The following is a 23,066-nucleotide window of genomic DNA, read 5'->3' as shown; positions in this document are numbered from 1 at the left end:
GTGAGGGCTCTGGGAGTGTGGTGCCAGGAAAATAACCTGTCACTCAACGTCAACAAAACAAACGAGATGATCGTGGACTTCAGCAGAGGGTGCACCCCCCTATCCACATCGACAGGACCGCAGTGGAGAAGGTGGAAAGCTTCAAGTTCCTTGGCGTACACATCACTGACAAACTGAAATGGTCCACCCACGCAGACAGTGTGGTGAAGAAGGCGCAACAGAGCCTCTTCAACCTCAGGAGGCTGAAGAAATGTGTCTTGGCACCTAAAACCCTCACAAACTTTTACAGATGCACAATTGAGAGCATCCTGTCGGGCTGTATCACCGCCTGGTACGGCAACTGCACCGCCCGCAACCGCAGGGCTCTCCAGAGGGTGGTGCAGCCTGCCGAAAGCATTACCGGGGGCAAACTACCCGCCCTCCAGGACACCTACAGTACCCGATGTCACAGGAAGGCCAAAAATATCATCAAGGACATCAACCACCCGAGCCACTGCCTGTTCACCCCGCTATCATCCAGAAGGCGAGTTCAGTACAGGTGCATCAAAGCTGGGACCGAGAGAATGAAAAACTGCTTCTATCTCAAGGCCATCAGACTGTTAAATAGCCATCACTAGCACATTAGAGGCTGCTGCTGCCTATTGAAATCACTGGCCACTTTAAGAAATGGAACACTAGTCACTTTAATAATGTTTACATATCTTGCATTACTCATCTCATTGTATATACTGTATTCTATAATATTCTACTGTATCTTAGTCCATGCCGCTCTGTCATTGCTTGTCCATGTATGTATATATTCTTAATTCCATTCCTTACTTAGATGTGTGTATTGGGTATATGTTATGAAATTGTTAGATATTACTTGTTAGATATTACTGCACTGTCGGCGATAGAAGCACAAGCATTTCGCTACACCCGCAATAACATCTGCTAAACACGTGTATGTGACAAATAAAATGTGATTTGATTTGATTTGTGTTTTTCTTATTGTAGATTCTGACATCTAGCGGTTGGTTTCGTGTACTGCAGCTTTACGGGTTTATATTTTCCCGCTAAAAAATAAACTTTTGACAGGAGACCCTTAACGTGACCTACTTTGGATAGATACAATGTTTCAATCAAATGGTGAGAAATATCTACAATGTAACGCCTCGATATCAAAGGTTCTGACCATTTAATACAACGGAGACAGCAGGATGACTATTTATGTTCCTATCAGTAGCCTTATTTGAGCATGAAAGCTGTCAACTTTAGTCATCTTTAACAATTAAAATGATATTGGCCGGCCAGATAATCTTCCTTATGGTACATCTATTTACATACACCCCCCCCCCCCCCCTGGATCAGAATTGACGGGAAAGAAACCCAGAAGAGCCATGCAGCCAGGCATTTTGTTTCAATAAAAAAGCGGACTAGAGGTATGTAAATCATTGGCCCAAACTGAAAGCGGGATAATATACTCCTCCCACTGAGCTGTTCGTGCGCACTTGTGGTATGGTATCATATTTTAGCCTAAACTCAAATTTAGAGTTTAATTTGGTAAACTAGCCAATGTTACAACTACTAAACCTATGCCTACTATGGGAGAGTGTATTTGTTTTGAGAGCTCTGTTTTTGGCGAAATGACTTTATGCGTAAAATGAAAATTGATCTATTGAAAAAAAAAAAAATTCATAATGCGTACAAAAACATGCGTAAAGCATAACAATGCCAAAGTGAACCACGAGAGCTGCGTTGAGTCTTACATCGTCCTATTTGATGTAAAGTCAAGGTATCATTTTAAAAGGAGATTATTGCTGACAGAGAGACAGGCAGGTGCTATCACCGAACATCACGACCGTGAAGCAAAAACGACCAAATCAAAACCTAAAGTGAAAGTTCCTCAAAGGGCACATGATGGTGGCGAAGATGGCGAGCTGTGGGGCCGCTTGTCACCTGGATGAAGGGTAAGCATTATAAATACATAGCCAAATAATGCCCAGGTTTAGAGTCTTGCACGTAGCCTAAATACACGAGGTTGCATTCAGACTGACAAAGATGCGAGCGGCAATGTTCTGTATAATCCGGAAAGAGCTGTTTCTTTGTTGTTGTTGCTTGCTACCCTTAGTTGTCAATTTAGTTCTCGATAAAAAAAAAAAAACACTTAAGACCCAAAATAGTTACAACCATGTAATTTTCTTTAATTGAAAACAGACCCCAAAAGTGAAAGGAGGGGACGCCATGTTCGCTTTGTAGCGCACAAGATGCTGTGTTGTTGACTGATCATAACACAAGCATGCCCATCGCCCAAGCAATATGGCTATACCGCGAGTTACAACTATAGAACGATGTTATTCTGTAGGCCAACCCAAAGCAACAATAATGTTTGGTTTCTCAATAAAAGCGTCTCTTTTAACTTGAAAACAAAAGCACTTGCATGTATTCGACCTACACCACTGCATTTTGTACTGCCATAGTTAGGCTACTTTGTCTTTTTATTTATTTATTTATTTATTTGACCTTTATTTAACCAGGTAAACCAGTTGAGAACAAGTTCTCATTTACAACTGCGACCTGGCCAAGATAAAGCAAAGCAGTGCGATAAAAAATAACAACACAGAGTTACATGTGGGGTAAACAAAACAAAGTCAAAAATACAACAGAAAATATATATACAGTGTGTGCAAATGTAGCAAGTTATGGAGGTAAATAGGCCATATTGCAAAATAATTACAATTAGTATTAACACTGGAATGATAGATGTGCAAGAGATTATGTGCAAATAGAGATACTGGGGTGCAAATGAGCAAAATAAATAACAATATGGGGGTGAAGTAGTTGGGTGGGCTAATTTCAGATGGGCTGTGTACAGGTGCAGTGATCGGTAAGGTGCTCTGACAACTGATGCTTAAAGTTAGTGAGGGAGATAAGAGTCTCCAGCTTCAGATATTTTTGCAGTTCGTTCCAGTCATTGGCAGCAGAGAACTGGAAGGAATGGCGGCCAAAGGAGGTGTTGGCTTTGGGGATGACCAGTGAGATATACCTGCTGGAGCGCATACTAGGGGTGAGTGTTGCTATGGTGACCAATGAGCTAAGATAAGGCGGGGATTTGCCTAGCAGTGATTTATAGATGACCTGGAGCCAGTGGGTTTGGCGACGCATATGTAGTGAGGACCAGCCAACAAGAGCGTACAGGTCACAGTGGTGGGTAGTATATGGGGCTTTGGTGACAAAACGGATGGCACTGTGGTAGACTACATCCAATTTGCTGAGTAGAGTGTTGGAGGCTATTTTGTAAATTACATCGCCGAAATCAAGGATCGGTAGGATTGTCAGTTTAATGAGGGCATGTCTGGCAGCATGAGTGAAGGATGCTTTGTTGCGAAATAGGAAGCCGATTCTAGATTTAACTTTGGATTGGAGATGCTTCATGTGAGTCTGGAAGGATAGTTTACAGTCTAACCAGACACCTAGGTATTTGTAGTTGTCCACATACTCTAGGTCAGACCCGCCGAGAGTAGTGATTCTGGTCGGGTGGGCGGGTGCCAGCAGCGTTCGATTGAAGAGCATGCATTTAGTTTTACTAGTGTTTAAGAGCAGTTGGAGGCTACGGAAGGAGTGTTGTATGGCATTGAAGCTCATTTGGAGGTTTGTTAACACAGTGTCCAATGAAGGGCCAGATGTATACAAAATGGTGTCGTCTGCGTAGAGGTGGATCTGAGAGTCACCAGCAGCAAGATCGACATGTCTCAAGTTACATTGTTTCAGCTGTTTAAAAGCGTGCAAACCAGGTCGTTCTTCATTAGACACCTGCCATGTGAAAGTGCTTGAATATTGTAAAGGGAAACTAGCTTTGTTGTTAAATGTATAGGAGCATCTATGTACCAAAAGGTTGCTATAGAATAATGTTGAATCCCAATGACTATTGGGACTTTTTCCAGTGAAGCTTGATAGTCAAGGACTTTTTTTTTTTTTTACCAATATGACTTCTGTAACCACAATGTTACTACAATCTTGGTAATGTTTTATACCGTAAAATGTAGTTGTATAAATGCAGAAAACGTTCTACATTGTCTCCTTTGTGTAGTAAATAATGAATCATGTTTGTGTGGTGAGTAACCATGAACCCCAGGGCAGTTAAAGGTGAGAGATGTGAAACTGGTGACTTATATCTACTTTGTGCATGACACAAGTAATTTTTCCAACAATTGTTTACAGACAGATTATTTCACTTATAATTCACTGTATCACAATTCCTTTGGGTCAGAAGTTTACATACACTAAGTTGACTGTGCCTTTAAACAGCTTGAAAAATTCCAGAAAATGATGTCATGGCTTTAGAAGCTTCTGATAGGCTAATTGACATCATTTGAGTCAATTGGAGGTATACCTGTGGATGTATTTCAAGGCCTACCTTCAAACTCAGTGCCTCTTTGCTTGACATCATGGGAAAATCTAAAGAAATCAGCCAAGACCTCAGAAAAAAATTGTAGACCTCCACAAGTGTAGTTCATCCTTGGGAGCAATTTCCAAATGCCTGAAGGTACCACGTTCATCTGTACAAACAATAATATGCAAGTATAAACACTATGGGACCACGCAGCCGTCATACCGCTCAGGAAGGAGACACGCTCTGTCTCCTAGAGATGAACGTACTTTGGAGCGAAAAGTGCAAATCAATCCCAGAACAACAGCAAAGGACCTTGTGAAGATGCTGGAGGAAACAGGTACAAAGTATCTATATCCACAATAAAAGGTGTCCTATATCGTCATAACCTGAAAGGCCGCTCAGCAAGGAAGAAGCCACTGCTCCAAAACCGCCATAAAAAAGCCAGACTACGGTTTGCAACTGCACATGGGGACAAAGATCGTACTTTTTGGAGAAATGTCCTCTGGTCTGATGAAACAAAAATAGAACTGTTTGGCCATAATGACCATCATTATGTTTGGAGGAAAAAGGGGGTAGCTTGCAAGCCAAAGAACACCATCCCAACCGTGAAGCACGGGGGTGGCAGCATCATGCTGTGGGGGTGCTTTGCTGCAGGAGGGACTGGTGCACTTCACAAAGTAGATGGCATCACGAGGAAGGAAAATTATGTGGATTTTTCTGTCAGGAAGTTAAAGCTTGGTCGCAAATGGGTCTTGACCCATTGACCCCAAGCATACTTCCAAAGTTGTGGCAAAATGGCTTAAGGACAACAAAGTCAAGGTGTTGGAGTTGCCATCACAAAGCCCTGACCTCAATCCTATAGAACATTTGTGGGCAGAACTGAAAAAGCGTGTTTGAGCAAGGAGGCCTACAAACCTGACTCAGTTACACCAGCTCTGTCAGGAGGAATGGGGTAAAAGTCACCCAACTTATTGTGGGAAGCTTGTGGAAGGCTACGCGAAACATTTGACCCAAGTTAAACAATTTAAAGCAATGCTACCAAATACTAATTGAGTGTATGTAAACTTCTGACCCACTGGGAATGTGATGAAATAAATAAAAGCTGAAATAAATCATTCTCTCTACTATTATTCTGACATTTCACATTCTTAAAATAAAGTGGTGATCCTAACTGACCTAAGACAGGGAATCTTTACTAGGATTAAATGTCAGGAATTGTGAAAAACTGAGTTTAAATGTATTTGGCTAAGGTGTATGTAAACTTCCGACTTCAACTGTAGATATTCAATTATACTGAACAAAAATATAAACGCAACATGTAAAGTGTTGGTCGCATGCTTCATGAGCTGAAATAAAAGTTCCCAGAACATTTTCATTCACACAAAAAGCTTATTTCTCTCAACTTTTGTGCACAAATATGTTTACATCCCTGTTAGTGAGCATTTCTCCTTTGCCAAGATCCACCGGACAGGTGTGGCATATCAAGAAGATGATTAAACAGCATGATCATTACACAGGTGCACCTTGTCCTGGGGACAATAAAAGGCCACTCTAAAATGTGCAGTTTTGTCACACAACACAATGCCACATATGTCTCAAGTTTTGAGGGAGCGTGCAATTGGCATGCTGACTGCAGGAATGTCCACCAGAGCTGTTGCCAGAGAATTGAATGTTAATTTCTCTACCATAAGCCGCTCAACCGGCCTCACAACCGCAGACCACGTGTTACCACGCCAGCCCAGGAGCACTACATCTGGCTTCTTCACCTGCAGGATTTTCTGAGACCAGCCACACGGACAGCTGATGAAACTGAGGAGTATTTATGTCTGTAATAAAGCCCTTTTGTGGGGAAAAACTCATTCTGATTGGCTGGGCCTGGCTCCCCAGTGGGTGGGCCTTGCTCCCAAGTGGGTGGGCCTATGCCCAGTTATGTGAAATCCATAGATTAGGGCCTAATTTATTTAAATTGACTGATTTCCTTATATGAACTGTAACTCAGTAAAATTGTTGAAATTGTTGCATGTTGCGTTTATAGTTTTGTTCAGTATACATAAAAATACAATGCACAATACCTGCAGAATATATGAACCCTCATATATTCTGAGGGGTCATATATTCTATAACTTATTGACAGTTTAGTGTATCATTAATGCTGTTGTGACTGATGGTGTGTGATATGTTAACCTACTGAGGTACACAAGGCTAAATTGGAGCTGTGACATAAACTATAACACTAGCACTAACTGACTATTGCCTATCTCTTGTTCACAGGCTTTCAGTGTGTTTATATAAGGCTGTAGGAAACATGCAAAAACTGTGGCCTTATCGCACCACAGAGACACATACAGAGAGAAGAAATAGTGAGAGAGAGAAGAAGGGGATGGTTGTTTTGTATGAAAATGAGTGGGAGAGAAGTAAGAGATGGTGAGAGGCCAGGGTTGAAGAGAGGGCAAAGAGAAATAAAGAGAAATAGAGGAAAATAATAGACAGAGAGATGGATAGAGGCAGAAAGAGGGCAGAGTACATGTGTGAATATGATTGCCATGGAAACCTATAACAGTTGTGTTGTGATACAGAAACCTGTTGGCTGTGTGTACTTTCCTGTACTTCTGTCTGAGGACAATGAGGATGAGGACCACTGGCTTATCAGGTTTCATTCAATCTAAAAGAGAGACAATATTCTAATGATGTCACTACACAGTACTAGAAATAGCCTATGAATTTTGGTCACAATTCAATCATTGTTTTAGGACCTTATCTGCAGGTACAGTGAGTGAAAAAAGTATTTGATCCCCTGCTGATTTTGTACGTTTGCCCACTGACAAAGAAATTATCAGTCTATAATTTTAATGGTAGGTTTATTTGAACAGTGAGAGACAGAATAACAACAAAAAAATCCAGAAAAACGCATGTCAAAAATGTTATGAATTGATTTGCATTTTAATGAGGGAAATAAGTATTTGACCCCTCTGCAAAACATGACATAGTACTTGGTAGCAAAACCCTTGTTGGCAATCACAGAGGTCAGACGTTTCTTGTAGTTGGCCACCAGGTTTGCACACATCTCAGGAGGGATTTTGTCCCACTCCTCTTTGCAGATCTTCTCCAAGTCATTACGGTTTCGAGGCTGACGTTTGGCAACTCAAACCTTCAGCTCCCTCCACAGATTTTCTATGGGATTAAGGTCTGGAGACTGGCTAGGCCACTCCAGGACCTTAATGTGCTTCTTCTTGAGCCACTCCTTTGTTGCCTTGGCCGTGTGTTTTGGGTCATTGTCATGCTGGAATACCCATCCACGACCCATTTTCAATGCCCTGGCTGAGGGAAGGAGGTTCTCACCCAAGATTTGACGATACATGGCCCCGTCCATCGTCCCTTTGATGCGGTGAAGTTGACCTGTCCCCTTAGCAGAAAAACACCCCCAAAGGTAATGTTTCCACCTCCATGTTTGATGGTGGGGATGGTGTTCTTGGGGTCATAGGCAGCATTCCTCCTCCTCCAAACACGGCGAGTTGAGTTGATGCCAAAGAGCTCAATTTTGGTCCCATCTGACCACAACACTTTCACCCAGTTCTCCTCTGAATCATTCAGATGTTCATTGGCAAACTTCAGATGGGCATGTACAGTGGGGAGAACAAGTATTTGATACACTGCCAATTTTGCAGGTTTTCCTACTTACAAAGCATGTAGAAGTCTGTAATTGTTATCATAGGTACACTTCAACTGTGAGAGACGGAATCTAAAACAAGAATCCAGAAAATCACATTGTATGATTTTTAACATTTACATTTACATTTTAGTCATTTAGCAGACGCTCTTATCCAGAGCGACTTACAGTTAGTGAGTGCATACATTATTATTAAAACATTTTCATACTGGCCCCCCGTGGGAAACAAACCCACAACCCTGGCGTTGCAAACGCCATGCTCTACCAACTGAGCTACATCCATGCCGGCCATTCCCTCCCCTACCCTGGACGACGCTGGACCAATTGTGCGCCGCCCCATGGGTCTCCCGGTCGCGGCCAGCTACGACAGAGTAATTAATTTGCATTTTATTGCGTGACATAAGTATTTGATCACCTACCAACCAGTAAGAATTCCGGCTCTCACAGACCTGTTAGTTTTTCTTTAAGAAGCCCTCATGTTCTCCACTCATTACCTGTATTAACTGCACCTGTTTGAACTCGTTACCTGTATAAAAGACACCTGTCCACACACTCAATCAAACAGACTCCAACCTCTCCAAAATGGCCAAGACCAGAGAGCTGTGTAAGGACATCAGGGATAAAATTGTAGACCTGCACAAGGCTGGGATGGGCTACAGGACAATAGGCAAGCAGCTTGGTGAGCAGGCAACAACTGTTGGCACAATTATTAGAAAATGGAAGAAGTTCAAGATGACGGTCAATCACCCTCTGTCTGGGGCTCCATGCAAGATCTCACCTCGTGGGGCATCAATGATCATGAGGAAGGTGAGGGATCAGCCCAGAACTACACGGCAGGACCTGGTCAATGACCTGAAGAGAGCTGGGACCACAGTCTCAAAGAAAACCATTAGTAACACACTACGCCGTCATGGATTAAAATCCTGCAGCGCACGCAAGGTCCCCTTGCTCAAGCCAGCGCATGTCCAGGCTCGTCTGAAGTTTGCCAATGACCATCTGGATGATCCAGAGGAGGAATGGGAGAAGGTAATGTGGTCTGATGAGACAAAAATAGAGCTTTTTGGTCTAAACTCCACTCACTGTGTTTGGAGGAAGAAGGATGAGTACAACCCCAAGAACACCATCCCAACCGTGAAGCATGGAGGTGGAAACATCATTCTTTGGGGATGCTTTTCTGCAAAGGGGACAGGACGACTGCACCGTATTGAGGGGAGGATGGAATGGGGCCATGTATCGCGAGATCTTGGCCAACAACCTCTTTCCCTCAGTAAGAGCATTGAAGATGGGTTGTGGCTGGGTCTTCCAGCATGACAACCCGAAACACACAGCCAGGGCAACTAAGGAGTGGCTCCGTAAGAAGCATCTCAAGGTCCTGGAGTGGCCTAGCCAGTCTCCAGACCTGAACCCAATAGAAAATCTTTGGAGGGAGCTGAAAGTCCGTATTGCCCAGCGACAGCCCCGAAACCTGAAGGATCTGGAGAAGGTCTGTATGGAGGAGTGGGCCAAAATCCCTGCTGCAGTGTGTGCAAACCTGGTCAAGACCTACAGGAAACGTATGATCTCTGTAATTGCAAACAAAGGTTTCTGTACCAAATATTAAGTTCTGCTTTTCTGATGTATCAAATACTTATGTCATGCAATAAAATGCAAATTATTACTTAAAAATCATACAATGTGATTCCGTCTCTCACAGTTGAAGTGTACCTATGATCAAAATTACAGACCTCTACATGCTTTCTAAGTAGGAAAACCTGCAAAATCGGCAGTGTATCAAATACTTGTTCTCCCCACTGTATATGTGCTTTCTTGAGCAGGGGGTCCTTGCGGGCGCTGCAGGATTTCAGTCCTTCACGGCGTAGTGTGTTACCAATTGTTTTCTTGGTGACTATGGTCCCAGCTGCCTTGAGATCATTGACAAGATCCTCCCGTGTAGTTCTGGGCTGATTCCTCACCGTTCTCATGATCATTGCAACTCCACGAGGTGAGATCTTGCATGGAGCCCCAGGCCGAGGGAGATTGACAGTTCTTTTGTGTTTCTTCCATTTGCGAATAATCGCACCTACTGTTGTCATCTTCTCACCAAGCTGCTTGGCGATGGTCTTGTAGCCCATTCCAGCCTTGTGTAGGTCTACAATCTTGTCCCTGACATCCTTGGAGAGCTCTTTGGTCTTGGCCATGGTGGAGAGTTTGGAATCTGATTGATTGATTGCTTCTGTGGACAGGTGTCTTTTATACAGGTAACAAGCTGAGATTAGGAGCACTCCCTTTAAGAGTGTGCTCCTAATCTCAGCTCGTTACCTGTATAAAAGACACATGGGAGCCAGAAATCTTTCTGATTGAGAGGGGGTCAAATACGTATTTCCCTCATTAAAATGCAAATCAATTTATAACATTTTTGACATGCGTTTTTCTGGATTTTTTTGTTGTTATTCTGTCTCTCACTGTTCAAATAAACCTACCATTAAAATTATAGACTGATCATTTCTTTGTCAGTGGGCAAACGTACAAAATCAGCAGGGGATCAAATACTTTTTTCCCTCACTGTATCATGCCCAGTTATCATGATTAATTACATTCTTATTATCAAAGAGGTTATAAACACATGGTAACTTAGTAAAGTGTTTCTATGTATTCCTCATCTCCTCTGTGGTAAGGCATTAAAGACTACACTTGAGTCAACTCTGGTTTTGATCACCTAACGCTCAGTATTTTTATGATGGTGTAAAAGAAAAAAGAAAAAAAATACTTTTGACCTAGTTCCCTGCACATGCTGAACGTGTTCTTCTTGTGAGGTTGGCACCATGACGAATGCACTTTCTATTATCGCTAGCTCTACACTGAGTCCCTAGGCGGCAGGCGCCCATAGACGTGTTCAAACAAGTCACAGACTGAATCAACAAGCGACACGCTTTGTCTGCGTCTGAAAGACAACCTCAGGATGATACACATTATTATGGGTTATATAAACCTGTAACACTGCTGACTGCAAAACTCTTCCCTTTGTGTCTTGATCTTAGATCAACTTTTAGTGTTCTCTGATACTGTCTCTTTAAGAACTTACGCTTTAGAATCACAAGCACTATTATCGGGCAGTACCTTTCCATGGCTTTGCAGTACCAGCCGTCCAACAATAGTGTGTAAAACTGGGTCAGGATGTAGGTGGTGGGGGTTCCACACCACACTGGAGGATGGGCTGGTGTCATGAACGTGAGATGTTTGCAGCTTCTCCACTTCCTGTATTTGTGCCTCAGTTGAAGAGCGTGTGTACATCAGAGAGAGGACGTGCAGACACAGATGGGTCTGCAGCTGGACAGTTCAGCTCCACCCCCTCTCCTCCACACCCATAATCCCCTCCCCCACTGGCCCATAAACTGAAGTTGTATTCTCTTAACTCCATTTTGATAACGTCTTGGGATGCCCTTATAATTTCCTTTCTCTTTTAACCTACAGAGATGGAGACATCCCTGCTCCTGACCAGAAGGGTAAGGACCGTTCACTCTTTGTTTGTTTGTGCATGACATGTTTTGTTTTGTCTCATGTAGCAAAAAGTCCTGAATGAATGTGATCTGAAATTAGACCAGCAGATGGCAGTCATCACCTGTAAAAATATCTGTGTGTGTGTGTGTATATTGGGCTGATAAAGCAGGCTGTCTGAGAGTAAACGGAGTGGATGTTAGATGAGGCAGAGAGCGATAGGAGGCATATGAGGACACAGATGGAGAGATGTGGGGGAAAGAGATGATGGGAGAGGGAGGGAGAGAGAGCAAGAGATGGAGGGAGAATGGCGCAGTGGTCTAAGTGCTAGCTGTTCCACTAGAGATCCTGGTTCGAATCCATACCCTGTCGTAGCCGGCCGCGACTGGGAGATCCATGGGGCGGCGCACAATTGGCCCAGTGTCGTCCAGGGTAGGGGAGGGAATGGCCGGCAGGGATGTTGGTAGAGCATGGTGTTTGCAATGCCAGGGTTGTGGGTTCAATTCCCACGGGGGGCCAGTATGAAAAAAATAAAAATAATAATGTATGCACTAACTGTAAGTTGCTCTGGATGAGAGTGTCTGCTAAATGAGTAAAAATGTAAAAAAAGAATGAGCTAGAGGGATGGATGTAGAGCAGAGAGAGAGACCTGGGCTGGTTCTCAGTCTGAGATGAGGCTCCCTGCCCCAGAGATGACAGGCTCCATCTATTAGCTTCCTCTCTGCCATGGCTGTACACCAGGGCACCAGTTCACTTCACTCTGGCCAGAGTCTCACTTTAGATTAGGTCAGGCATAATCATGTAACCGACAATTATTGACAATAACCATGAAAAAATAATTATCATAATCTTCTTAATACATTCATTTTAAGAGGGGGGATTCAATTTTATTTTCAAGTAGATATAGTTTACCCAGTAGCAGTTTTTTCATTTATACATGAAAAGGGTAAAGTTGGTAATCATTTTACAATGATTTGGGAGGAGAAGCTTCATTTCCAAAAGTAGTCAAAACAATTAGCTTTTGAGAAATGGTTTCACCAAAGCTGTGTTGTATTCAATAGGTATCTCATAGCTTATTTTCAAAGATGCATTAGAAAATCAAAAAAAGATACTAAAATGACAATTATAACTGTGACCATTTGCATGGCAATGAATCGTTACCCATAATCGTCACAGCCCTACTTTAGATGCACTTACAGTATGAAGCATACAGTTTTATAAGTCATTCTGAATTTCTGAATTAGAGTATCTGCTTCTGTAAATTACTAAAATGTAAGTGCAAACAGTTACAGCTCTGACACAGGGGCCCTCAGCACTATACATAGGAAAACCACAGACATATCACATAATTACAATATGCTCATATACATACTGTATACAGTGTGCATTCATCTACATTAGTGAGGAATCAGAGTGGAAGTTTCAGATGAGCAATGTGGTGTGATGTGAGTGAAGAGGGTATACACTGATGAGCTCATCATTAGTCACAGTTTGCCAACAGAAGTGCAAAATTGAGATAATGCTGAGTCAGACAGTAAATAAAAGGCTCCAAATTGATAACAGTAATAGGCCTATGTTAGGGTAGACATGATTAGAGACTCTCAGATCGCCTTTCTAGGTGTTATCAGAACGCTCTCAGGGGATGGGCTGGTGTTGTTTGGGGATGGTCCCACAGAGGGCCAGTCCACTGGGGTTACTGTAAACCTCTCTGCATTATGGGTAAAGTGGAGTGGAAAGATTGAGAGAGGAGAGTTCCTAATCCCATATAAACCCCTTACCCAAGACACCTCTAATAAAAGTTATGTTGTTCCAGGTAATCTGACTGAAAGTGATAACAGTGGCTCAGGTAGGCACACCTTTGCAGTATGTTTGTATTTTTCTCGTATAGAAATCCTTATAGAGTGAGATTTCATTCAAAGACAAGCCCCCCTCCCGTCCTCTCTGTGAACACTACTCAAACAGAACTCTAATGGTCTCTGAGCTGCATGTAGGCCTATAGACCCCCTCTCAAGTCATGTTTGAACTACCAATCCATTTCCCTCACCCCTCTCTATTTGAAAGTACACTTAGAATGAGAAACGTTTTCAAAGTTCATCCCTCCATGTCTTATGGATTTTTCCGACAGACAATGCAGGGACATCTACAGAGGAAAGTTCTGAAGAAGAGGAGGATGAAGAGGAGGAGGAGGAAGACATCTCTGCTGAGAAAGAAGGAGGTGAGAAAATCACAGCCTCATTTTTTCAGCTTCATCAAAATAATTTCCAAACGGTGATGATACACGTTCACACCAGCACCTGGGTTGTGTCTTTGGATCTTTTTTTAGAAATAATTGTATTCTTTTTTTGTTTGTCCCAACAGAATCAGAGGAGCCTGACGTTGAGGGTTCCAGTAATGGTGAGTGGGAACTAAAACATCAGACACAATGCCTTAGAGTATATCTGCCTTATCATGCCTCTTGGAATGACCTGAGTAGAATTACTGCTCCTCTCCCCCAACTTCCTTCATGAGGAGTAACTTCTCTCTCCACAGAATCAGAGTCGGCTCCTCAACCTGATGCAGAGGTTTCCCTTGCTAAAGGTATCCTCAGTTTGACAAAAGTCATTCTACTATCAAATGTTTAGCTTTTTCCACAAAAGGCCTAGCTATCCTAGATAAAGGATATCGTAATGGTTGAAGGCTAGAGAGAGGATATCTGGGTGCATTCATAGGTTTATGAAAATGTGTCTGCAAATCATAGTCTGCGAGGTAGAGTATTCCTCAACAGGGAGTGCCTAGTTTGACTTTTGACCTCACCTTTGTCAGATGTGCCCCCCAAGCCATGCTGTGAAAAATGCAAGGCTGTCCAGCAGGTAAGTACATTTGTTTGATTGTGGAATTGAATGATAGTTGCGTAATTAAATCTCAGAGACGTACAGAATGTCTGTAGACTCACTAGAGGAACAGGGGCTAATCTTAGTACCATGTCTGTTTGTCTGTCAGAGTCAAGGCAATGAACTGGTTACTCCCAGGAAGATCTCTAAAGGACGCCTACAGTGAGTGTACCTCTTCTACCTGTAGCCTCGTTCCTTCTCTTTCTCACTCAGCTTCTCCTTCTCTCTCCCTCTTTTTTCTCCATCTCTAAATCTCTTACTCACTTAGTATCTACCTCTTTTTTTTAATAAAAAAGAAAATCCCCAAACCACTAAACCTCTCCTGCTGAGTGTCTGTCTGACTGGTATGAGTCTGTCCATCTCTCTGGTTCTGTGTGTCAGGGTGCAGCTGGAGGGAGAGGGGACATATGAGTGCTCTGTCACCGGCCTGGTGTTTGAGGTGTCAGAGAGAGTCCTGATCTGCTACTCGGTCCTGTCCTGGTCCAAGTTCGGCATGTTCCTCAGGGACTCCTGGTGGTTCGCTGGGCCCATCTTCAACGTGGACTGTGTCAACAGCCCCTCATCCATCCTCACCTCCATCCAGTTCCCTCACTCCCTCTGCCTCGCTGATCCCGACAGTGAAATGACCTTCAGTGTCCTGCATATGAAGGACAGCTGTCCGGTGATCGAGCCCTCGGTAGACCACTCTTGCAGCCATGTAAAGTGGCGTGTATCGTCCCTGTCCCCGGTGGGGCCCATTGTCCAGAGCAGCAAGCCTGTAGAGCACCATGGGGTGGTCCTGGTGTATAAAGAACTGGCTCTGAACAACTCCTACTCCTTTCGCATCTACCTGGCCACCAACAACTCCTCCGACATTAAGGTGAGAGGGACACAGAGTGTGTGTGTGGATCATTACTGTAACATGTTACTGAGTCAGAGCAAAGAGGTGAACGTGATCAGAGGGATTGTAATGCCCATTGGCCCGACTTCCTGGCACTCTGTGCCTCTCACACTGTGGTCTCTACTGAGGGAAATCACATCACACTGGAGGTCTGCGGTCTGTTTGTGTGTGTGTGTGTGTGTGTGTGTCTGTGTGTGTGTGTGTGTGTGTGGTGATCAAGATGAGTTCATTTGTCACTGTATCAAAGGGCATTGGTGCGTATTAATAAACACAAATGATTGTGTATTGAGTTGTGTATCTGTATCTAGGAACAACTCAGATGGAAACCCCAAACCTCATACATTAGATCTGAAACTAGCCCAGTGGGCAACACTGGTTAAAATGACAATGTTTTGCCAACTGATAGGCTTAGATTGGGATAGTAACACCATGTGATATCAAATATAGACCACAGTGAATATCTACTCTGTGATATTACACCGTCTCTTAGGTCATGTCACCCAGTTCCTGAAATGTGGTTTGATTGCTGGTAATGTGTAGTATCAGTGGCATGTGTATTAGTGTGATAGTAGTATATGTGGTGAGGGGAATGGCTGAGTGACTGAATAACTGAGCTCAGCAGAGACACATATTTACATTTACATTTTAGTCATTTAGCAGACGCTCTTATCCAGAGCGACATTCTTTTATTTTTATTTTTATTTTTTATACTTGCCCCCCGTGGGAATCAAACCCACAACCCTGGCATTGCAAACGCCATGCTCTATCAACTGAGCTACACCCCTGCCGGCCATTCCCTCCCCTACCCTGGACGACGCTGGGCCAATTGTGCGCCACCCATGAGTCTCCCGGTCGCGGCCGGCTGCGACAGAGCCTGGATTCGAACCAGGATCTCTAGTGGCACAGTTAGCACTAGAGAGCACACATCAGAGCACTCAGCTTCAGAACAGTCCATTTAACCCTACCTAACTGGCCAGGGAAAGGAGTTGTTGACCGTGGAAAACATCTCCCTCCACGAGCTTCCAGGTTTCCTGAACTGGGAATAGTCATCCCCACCCTTGAATCTCTTGCTTACCTAAAATCACTGGTCCACTTCTATCTATTCCTTTCATTCTTTCACTGTCTCTCTGCCTCTCTTTCTCCTCCTCTACCCCTCACTCTAGGACATAGGGAAGGAGGTGCGTGGCGCAAACAAGCGTTACCTGAAGGTAGAGAAGCCACCCACCTGTAAGTTGGATGAGAGGAGGTACCGCCTCATGAGTGAACCAGAGGGAGACATCAGCCCTGCGGTGAGGGTTCATTCAACCATTACTGCATAACCAGTAAGCACTGACCTATGTAATGTACACTGAGTATACCAAACATTAAGAACACCTTCCTAATATTGAGTTGCACCCCCTTTTGACCTCAGAACAGCCTCAATTCGTCGAGGCATGGACTCTACAAGGTGTCGAAAATGTACCACAGGGATGCTGGCCTATGTTAACGCCAATACTTCCCACAGTTGTGTCAAGTTGGCTGGATGTCATTTGGGTGGTGGACCATTCTTGATACACACAAGGAAACTGTTGAGCGTGAAAAACCCAGCAGCGTTGCAGTTCTTGACACAAACCGATGCGCTTGGCACGTACTACCATACCCTGTTCAAAGGCACTTAAATATTTTGTCTTGTCCATTCACCCTCTGAATGGTACACAATCCATGTCTCAATTGTCTCTAGGCTTAAAAATCCTTCTTTAACCTGTCTCCTCCCATTCATTTACACTGATTTAAGTGGATTTAACAAGTGACATCAATAAGGGATCATAGCTTTCACCTGGATTCACCTGGTCAGTCTATGTCATAGAAAGAGCAGGTGTTCTTAATGTTTTGTATACTCAGTGTATGTACTATGTGCGTTTATTTATATGTCTGTGTTGTGTGTGTATGGTGTCCTGCAGGACTTGCCGTTCACGCTGGCCGTGACTAAATTGAAGGGATATTTTGAGGCGTTCTTTGAGCAGCCCCCTCCCTTCAAGCTCTCCCTCGTAGAGACGGAGTCCGACCAGACTGTGTGGTCAGCCACCATCAGAGAAGGTATGTACACACCTGCTGTGCATCTGTCTGTAATGGGTTGTGGGTTAAGGTGCAGGAGATTAATTTATCTTCCTCTCAGGTGACTGTGTGGACAATACAGTTGAAAAGCCAAAGAAACGGACAGATAGTAAGTTTGTCATTTTTGTTTGCCCCCTCTCAATATTGGCTAATATTGGATATTAAGTTATCTGTACACAAGCAACTTTCATCCAATCATAACAAAGTAGCTTTTGATTGACAGGGATTTTCTCCTCTTCTGTAGACAGGAAGAGAAGCACCAGCACATCAGAGGAAGAGCTGCCCAAAAAAAGACGTAAATGTGCAGATGAGTCAGGTGATGGTTTGAACACATCCATTGTGTCATTTGCTGTTATTACTGTGGTCTTATTCCTGTTGAGTTGCTGTTCAGTTGGCCTGAAAAAAACGCCTAAATGTCTGACATTCCTCTGTTGTCTCCAGACGGAGTACGGACAATGCAGGACCCAAACGTGTCATCCAAGCAGCTGATGCAGGTGGCTAAGCAGCTGGGGAAGGAGTGGAAGCAGGTGGCTATCGGTTGCCTGGACCTGTCCTCCAAAGACCTGGACGATATACAGGCCAGTGAGGAGGATGTCATCATGCAGAGGTACAGTAGATAGATATAGAATCTGCACCCTTAAAACTAAACTTTATATTACTTGCCAGCCATTATTTTGGGGGTTTCTCATTGAAGCATTTCTTTTTTAGATAATGTGACCCTAAATGTGACACTCAACTTTTTTTGCATTGGGTTTCAGGTTTAAGGCGCTGGAGCGCTGGAAGACTGCCAGGCCGAATGGTCAAGCCACTGTCACTCACCTCTTGATGAGTATACAGGAGCTGGATGACCTGCCCAACGAGGTCCACAAGACACTGAAAGGTTAGAGCCACACACACTCACACTCAATCACCTGTCCGCACACACATATTTGTACTAATTCTTGTCTCTTACTAACTTGCACCAATTTCTGTATGTCTCTTTCTGTCTGTTTTCTCCTCAGATATGATGGTCAATAAGGCTGCCAAATGAGATATCTTTGGCCTCCCCAGGTCCCTGCCTTTCCGCAGCCCTGTCGTCAATGAGCCAGAGAGACAATGGGAGAGAGACGTTTGAACTCTTGCCTTGAAGACAGAAATCCCTCTACTTATGCAGTATGGAGTAGTATGAACGTTTCCTCTAGACCAGGGAAGGGCAACTACAGTCCTCAGGGGCCGGAGTGGTGTCACATTATTTCCCCATCCCTAGCAAACACAGCTGATTAAACTAATTGCATTCTAAACTGAAGATCATAATTAGTTTATTATTGGAGTCAGATGTGTTAGCTGGGGCTGGGGCAAAAGTGTGACACCAATCCGGCCCCCGAGGACTGGAGTTGCCCGTCCTTGCTCTAGAGGCTGATCTAAGGTCAGCTTTGCATACCTTCTTCATAAATAGAAGATTTGAGGAGGGTACACTGATCCTAGATCAGAAGCATTATGTGTCTCCTGCCATTGCCTAGGCAGGGCCAGCACCCCAGCCTAGCACTGTCAACCCCTCCCAGCCCAAGAGAATTGGGATTCAATTGCCTTCAACTGAAATGTTTGATTCCTGCAGGCCTGGATGCTGGATCTAGAGAACTTTGTGCCCCGCCTAGTAGTGATGTTTAGTAGTGGGAAACCCTGGCTTTTCACCCCTCCTGTTCTCTCAGGATTACAACAGGAGTTCAACAAAGACACAGAAAGAGAATTGCACCAAAGTTTTAATCACAAATGGTTAATTAACCTGGAATAACGCAGGTTTTATCAAGCTGTAGAGGTACCCCAAACAGCCAGGAGCTGATGCTACAAGCTGCGGTGCAGAGAAGACCTCTTATGTCATAGATGAGTTCTGGGAAATAGGTACCAAATGTGTAGCCAGTAACAGACATGGTGCTGCAGTATGGAAACTGCTATCAAACAGGGCTGTTGTATATTTTGTATTTTGATATTTCTCAATCAAGGCATTGCCACTTATTCATGGATTTGGACCAACCACTCAAGGAGTGTAGCTGTACTTTTAATACGGAGTACATATTTTCTCTGTTTTTTTAAAACTAAACTGTGATTGTTTTTATTTTTGTAGTTTGTGTTTGTTCGTTTTTATGTGTTATGACCAAATTGAGCCATCAAACTGACAGTGGTGATAGCTAAGCTTCATCTCAGAGAAAATATTGGTAATATTTACTTTTGTTTAGCCTGAATCATGTAAATTCTGTAGCCTGGAAATCACGCTCAGTGCATTTGAACATGGTGGGATTGACTGAATTCCAGAAACAACTAATTTAGGATTTTTTGTTTATAAATAGGGCTACTAACTCATTTTAAACACCTTTCAATGGGGATGTCACTGTTGCCGATACTGGGACCCAAATATACCAGGGAGAGTAACAATGATTAACTGTTGAAATTATGAAAGGGAAAACCATGAGTTAAGTTGTATATTGGGTATTGGATGCCATTTGCAAGTGTGTCCATATGTTTACACAGAGTGATCTCTCAGAAAGTCCATCATTAATATTCCAGTCCTTACACGTGCATTTCTGTAATGTTACACCTCAGGTATGGGCCTTTGTAGGGCTCTGGGTATGGTGTCTAAGATTACAAATATTTGACTGAATAAAATATTTTTTTGGAAAGATTGATTTCATTTCTTTAATTGCAAATATTTTTCAGCTAGTAGAGTTAGGCCTACAGCTTGATGGAGGTCTTCATGACTGTTAGTAAACACAAATGTTTCATTAAGTCATAGCCTATGTACCCAGTTCGGTACCGTTACCTTTCTGCGTTGTGTTCTGGTGAGGTGTATGTGGAAGGGAAAGGAATGCTCTGAACACAATTCTGCCCGTTGTCTCTCTTTTAATGACTGCATGGAATGGATACAAATGCAAGGCAAACGTTAATACTGCCGTCTGGACTCTCAAACATAAGTATATTTGCCTCTCATCATGCTTTGAGCAAACTCACATCAACAAAAAAATGCACTGTACAAAATGTACATGTAAATATTTTCAAAAGACTCACATTTCATTTTTATAAACATTGTACACCAATAATTTGCTAATAAGTGTTAAATCATTATTTTAGTGTACTATTATACCCAAGGCATACAAATGAGGCGACAACGCAATTCCTGACATGACTGGCCTGGCAATAAAATGAACGACAGCTAACTAGGAACATTAAACATGAAATACAAAAACGTCACATTTCACAACATACCTGCATGGAATGGATACAAATGCAAGGCAACGTTAATGCTGCCATCTGGACTCTCATATTGTACATAAGTATATTTGCCTGACAAAAGACAAAAGACAGAGGAGAATGTCCGTTAGAAAACCGTCAGAAAACTCACGCTGTCTGTCCCTGAAAGAGACTCTCTCCCGCACCCAAAGCTAACAGTAGCTGGGCTAGCCTTGCAAAGTTGCAATCAAAGTTGCACTCGAAAATTATCCCCATTCACGCTAATATATATTCATACCAACAGTGGTGCAACAACACAAAATCAATGACGATATCATTTTTGCTTTTTTTGTTGTTGTGCATTTATGAACATTTGCTAACATGTGCGTTCAAAAGACCGGAGCATACATAAACACATACCTCTCATCATCACGCTTTGAGCAAACTGAGGAGTAAAAGCAGTGTTGCCAACTCCTCAGTAAGGAAAGTAGCTATTGGCTGTCCTAAAAGTCGCTAAATGACGTAATCACCGAATTTGCATAATTGGCCATGTGCATGTAATTGTGATGGACGCTATAGGAGAGAGCAATAACTTTGTGGGAGAGACAAAAAGTGAGTAAAAAACACCCTAAATATGTTTAGAACTACAAATGAACTTTCTGTCGATTCTTGTTTTTAAAAATGTTTTACATTTCATGACTGTTTTACATTACATCAGCCAGTGGCAGCTTCCCGCATGCGCGATTCATTTGCAGTCTGGACGCGGAGGGGTGAACATCTCCTGCTCTGACTGCAGCTGGGAGGGACAGCGGCACGAGGACTGGGCCGCCTGTGAGTGCTTTGGGACGGGGTGGGGCCCAGGGGTGGGGCCCAGGGGTGGGGCCCACAGCAGCACCCGCTGCTCATTGAGAAGAGTAAGAAACGATACGTGCTTTCACGTCAGAGTTGCCAAAAGTCTCCAATAACGCCAGAAAAAGCCGCTAGATTTGTCGCTAGTCGCTTTTTTGAAAATGTGTCGCTAGAGGGGTCTGAATACTCGCTAAATATAGCGACAAAGTCGCTAAATTGGCAACACTGAAAAGCATGGCTCCCGTTGATGACATCAACACAATTTAGAAAATAAATACAATAAAATAGTTTTCTTGAAAGTAGTGTAATACATCTAAAAAATAACCTTAAAATAATAAATGAAAATAAATATGAGGGATTTTCAGTGAAATACATAAAGTATATTTTACACCTGTTACATTCACCTCTCCTAAAATTCACCAAAATCCTGAGTGCATATCAAACAGGATATAAAGCACAAGGGACAACAAACTCTACTGAGTCACTGGCACAAGTGAACACCAAAATCTCATCTTCGGTCTCTGCTATACAAGCCATCTGCTGGGCAGATTCAGAGGAATCTAAGGTTGATCAGGCCCGAGAACCTCCTAGACTAATACGATGCCAAGTATACCATACAACACTCGTCTCCACATCACATTATCCCTTGACACCATTCTACACATCACTTAGATGTCTCTACATATCAATGAATATTCCTAAAAACAACAGAAGAAATAAAGAAAACCCTTTAAGTTAGAAGAGACTGGGACTTCTTTCCTAGTTTGGTGGCTAAGCCCTTAATAGTGAATGGTCTCTGAGCCATTGTCTCAATAAGACGATATTGCGAATCACCTGAACCCGGTCTTTGTAAATCTTGGTCACTAGCTAAATCAGCTGGTGCAACTGAGTCAGGAATGCCTGAAAGTTCTGTGTCAGGGACTACAGCTAGACTGTCATAGTCAGGAATGCTAATGTCAGTCTCATTATTGAGAGGTAGCTGGGCTTGACGGATTGACCCTACAGCTGTACGCTGACTTTTCATCTCTGACTGACTCCTGTTCCTCCGAAGATTCCTGACTTGCAGAGCCATCTACTCCACAGAGTATCCATGAACTGGTCATATCTCAGAGCTTTCCTCTTCATCGGAGTCTGAAAGGTCCATTGACTGATCCTCACACTCTGGATCTAGACCTCCATCTGATTGAGATTCACAAGAATCACCCTCAGGCGTTTCTACCGGCACAAAGCTGATGTCTAGAAGAAGGTTCCGATGTACAGTGGCTTGCGAAAGTATTCACCCCCCTTGGCATTTTTCCTATTTTGTTGCCTTACAACCTGGAATTATAATTGATTTTTTGGGGGTTTGTATCATTTGATTTATACAACATGCCTACCTCTTTGAAGATGCAAAATATTTTTAATTGTGAAACCCCCCCCCCCCAAAGTCAATACTTTGTAGAGCCACCTTTTGCAGCAATTACAGCTGCAAGTCTCTTGGGGTATGTCTCTATAAGCTTGGCACATCTAGCCACTGGGATTTTGGCCCATTCTTCAAGGCAAAACTTCTCCAGATCCTTCAAGTTGGATGGGTTCCGCTGGTGTACAGCAATCTTGAAGTCATACCACAGATTCTCAATTGGATTGTGGTCTGGGCTTTGACTAGGCCATTCCAAGACA

At 43.2% G+C, this 23,066-nt stretch overlaps 1 protein-coding gene across 1 annotated transcript in view; it reads left to right on the top strand.

Moving 5' to 3' along the window:
* LOC311101545 (uncharacterized protein) overlaps window positions 1–18,509 on the top strand; it is a gene marked incomplete at its 5' end in the record, with an annotated part of 30,292 nt that extends 11,783 nt beyond the window's left edge. The window contains 13 exons of the mRNA XM_084142682.1: window positions 11,490–11,521; window positions 13,639–13,728; window positions 13,872–13,907; window positions 14,316–14,362; window positions 14,493–14,545; window positions 14,765–15,242; window positions 16,427–16,552; window positions 17,204–17,339; window positions 17,419–17,466; window positions 17,602–17,673; window positions 17,799–17,964; window positions 18,116–18,237; window positions 18,359–18,509. Coding sequence (XP_083998808.1) covers window positions 11,490–11,521; window positions 13,639–13,728; window positions 13,872–13,907; window positions 14,316–14,362; window positions 14,493–14,545; window positions 14,765–15,242; window positions 16,427–16,552; window positions 17,204–17,339; window positions 17,419–17,466; window positions 17,602–17,673; window positions 17,799–17,964; window positions 18,116–18,237; window positions 18,359–18,387 — 1,435 coding nt within the window. The 3' untranslated portion in view covers window positions 18,388–18,509. The remainder of the gene's footprint in view (window positions 1–11,489; window positions 11,522–13,638; window positions 13,729–13,871; window positions 13,908–14,315; window positions 14,363–14,492; window positions 14,546–14,764; window positions 15,243–16,426; window positions 16,553–17,203; window positions 17,340–17,418; window positions 17,467–17,601; window positions 17,674–17,798; window positions 17,965–18,115; window positions 18,238–18,358) is intronic.
* Between the last annotated feature and the right edge of the window lie 4,557 nt (window positions 18,510–23,066).

The sequence above is a fragment of the Coregonus lavaretus genome (genome assembly GCF_964263955.1).
Source record: "Coregonus lavaretus genome assembly, chromosome: 26".
Classification (NCBI taxonomy): Eukaryota; Metazoa; Chordata; class Actinopteri; order Salmoniformes; family Salmonidae; genus Coregonus; species Coregonus lavaretus.
This window is presented reverse-complemented; position numbering and strand designations above follow the sequence as displayed.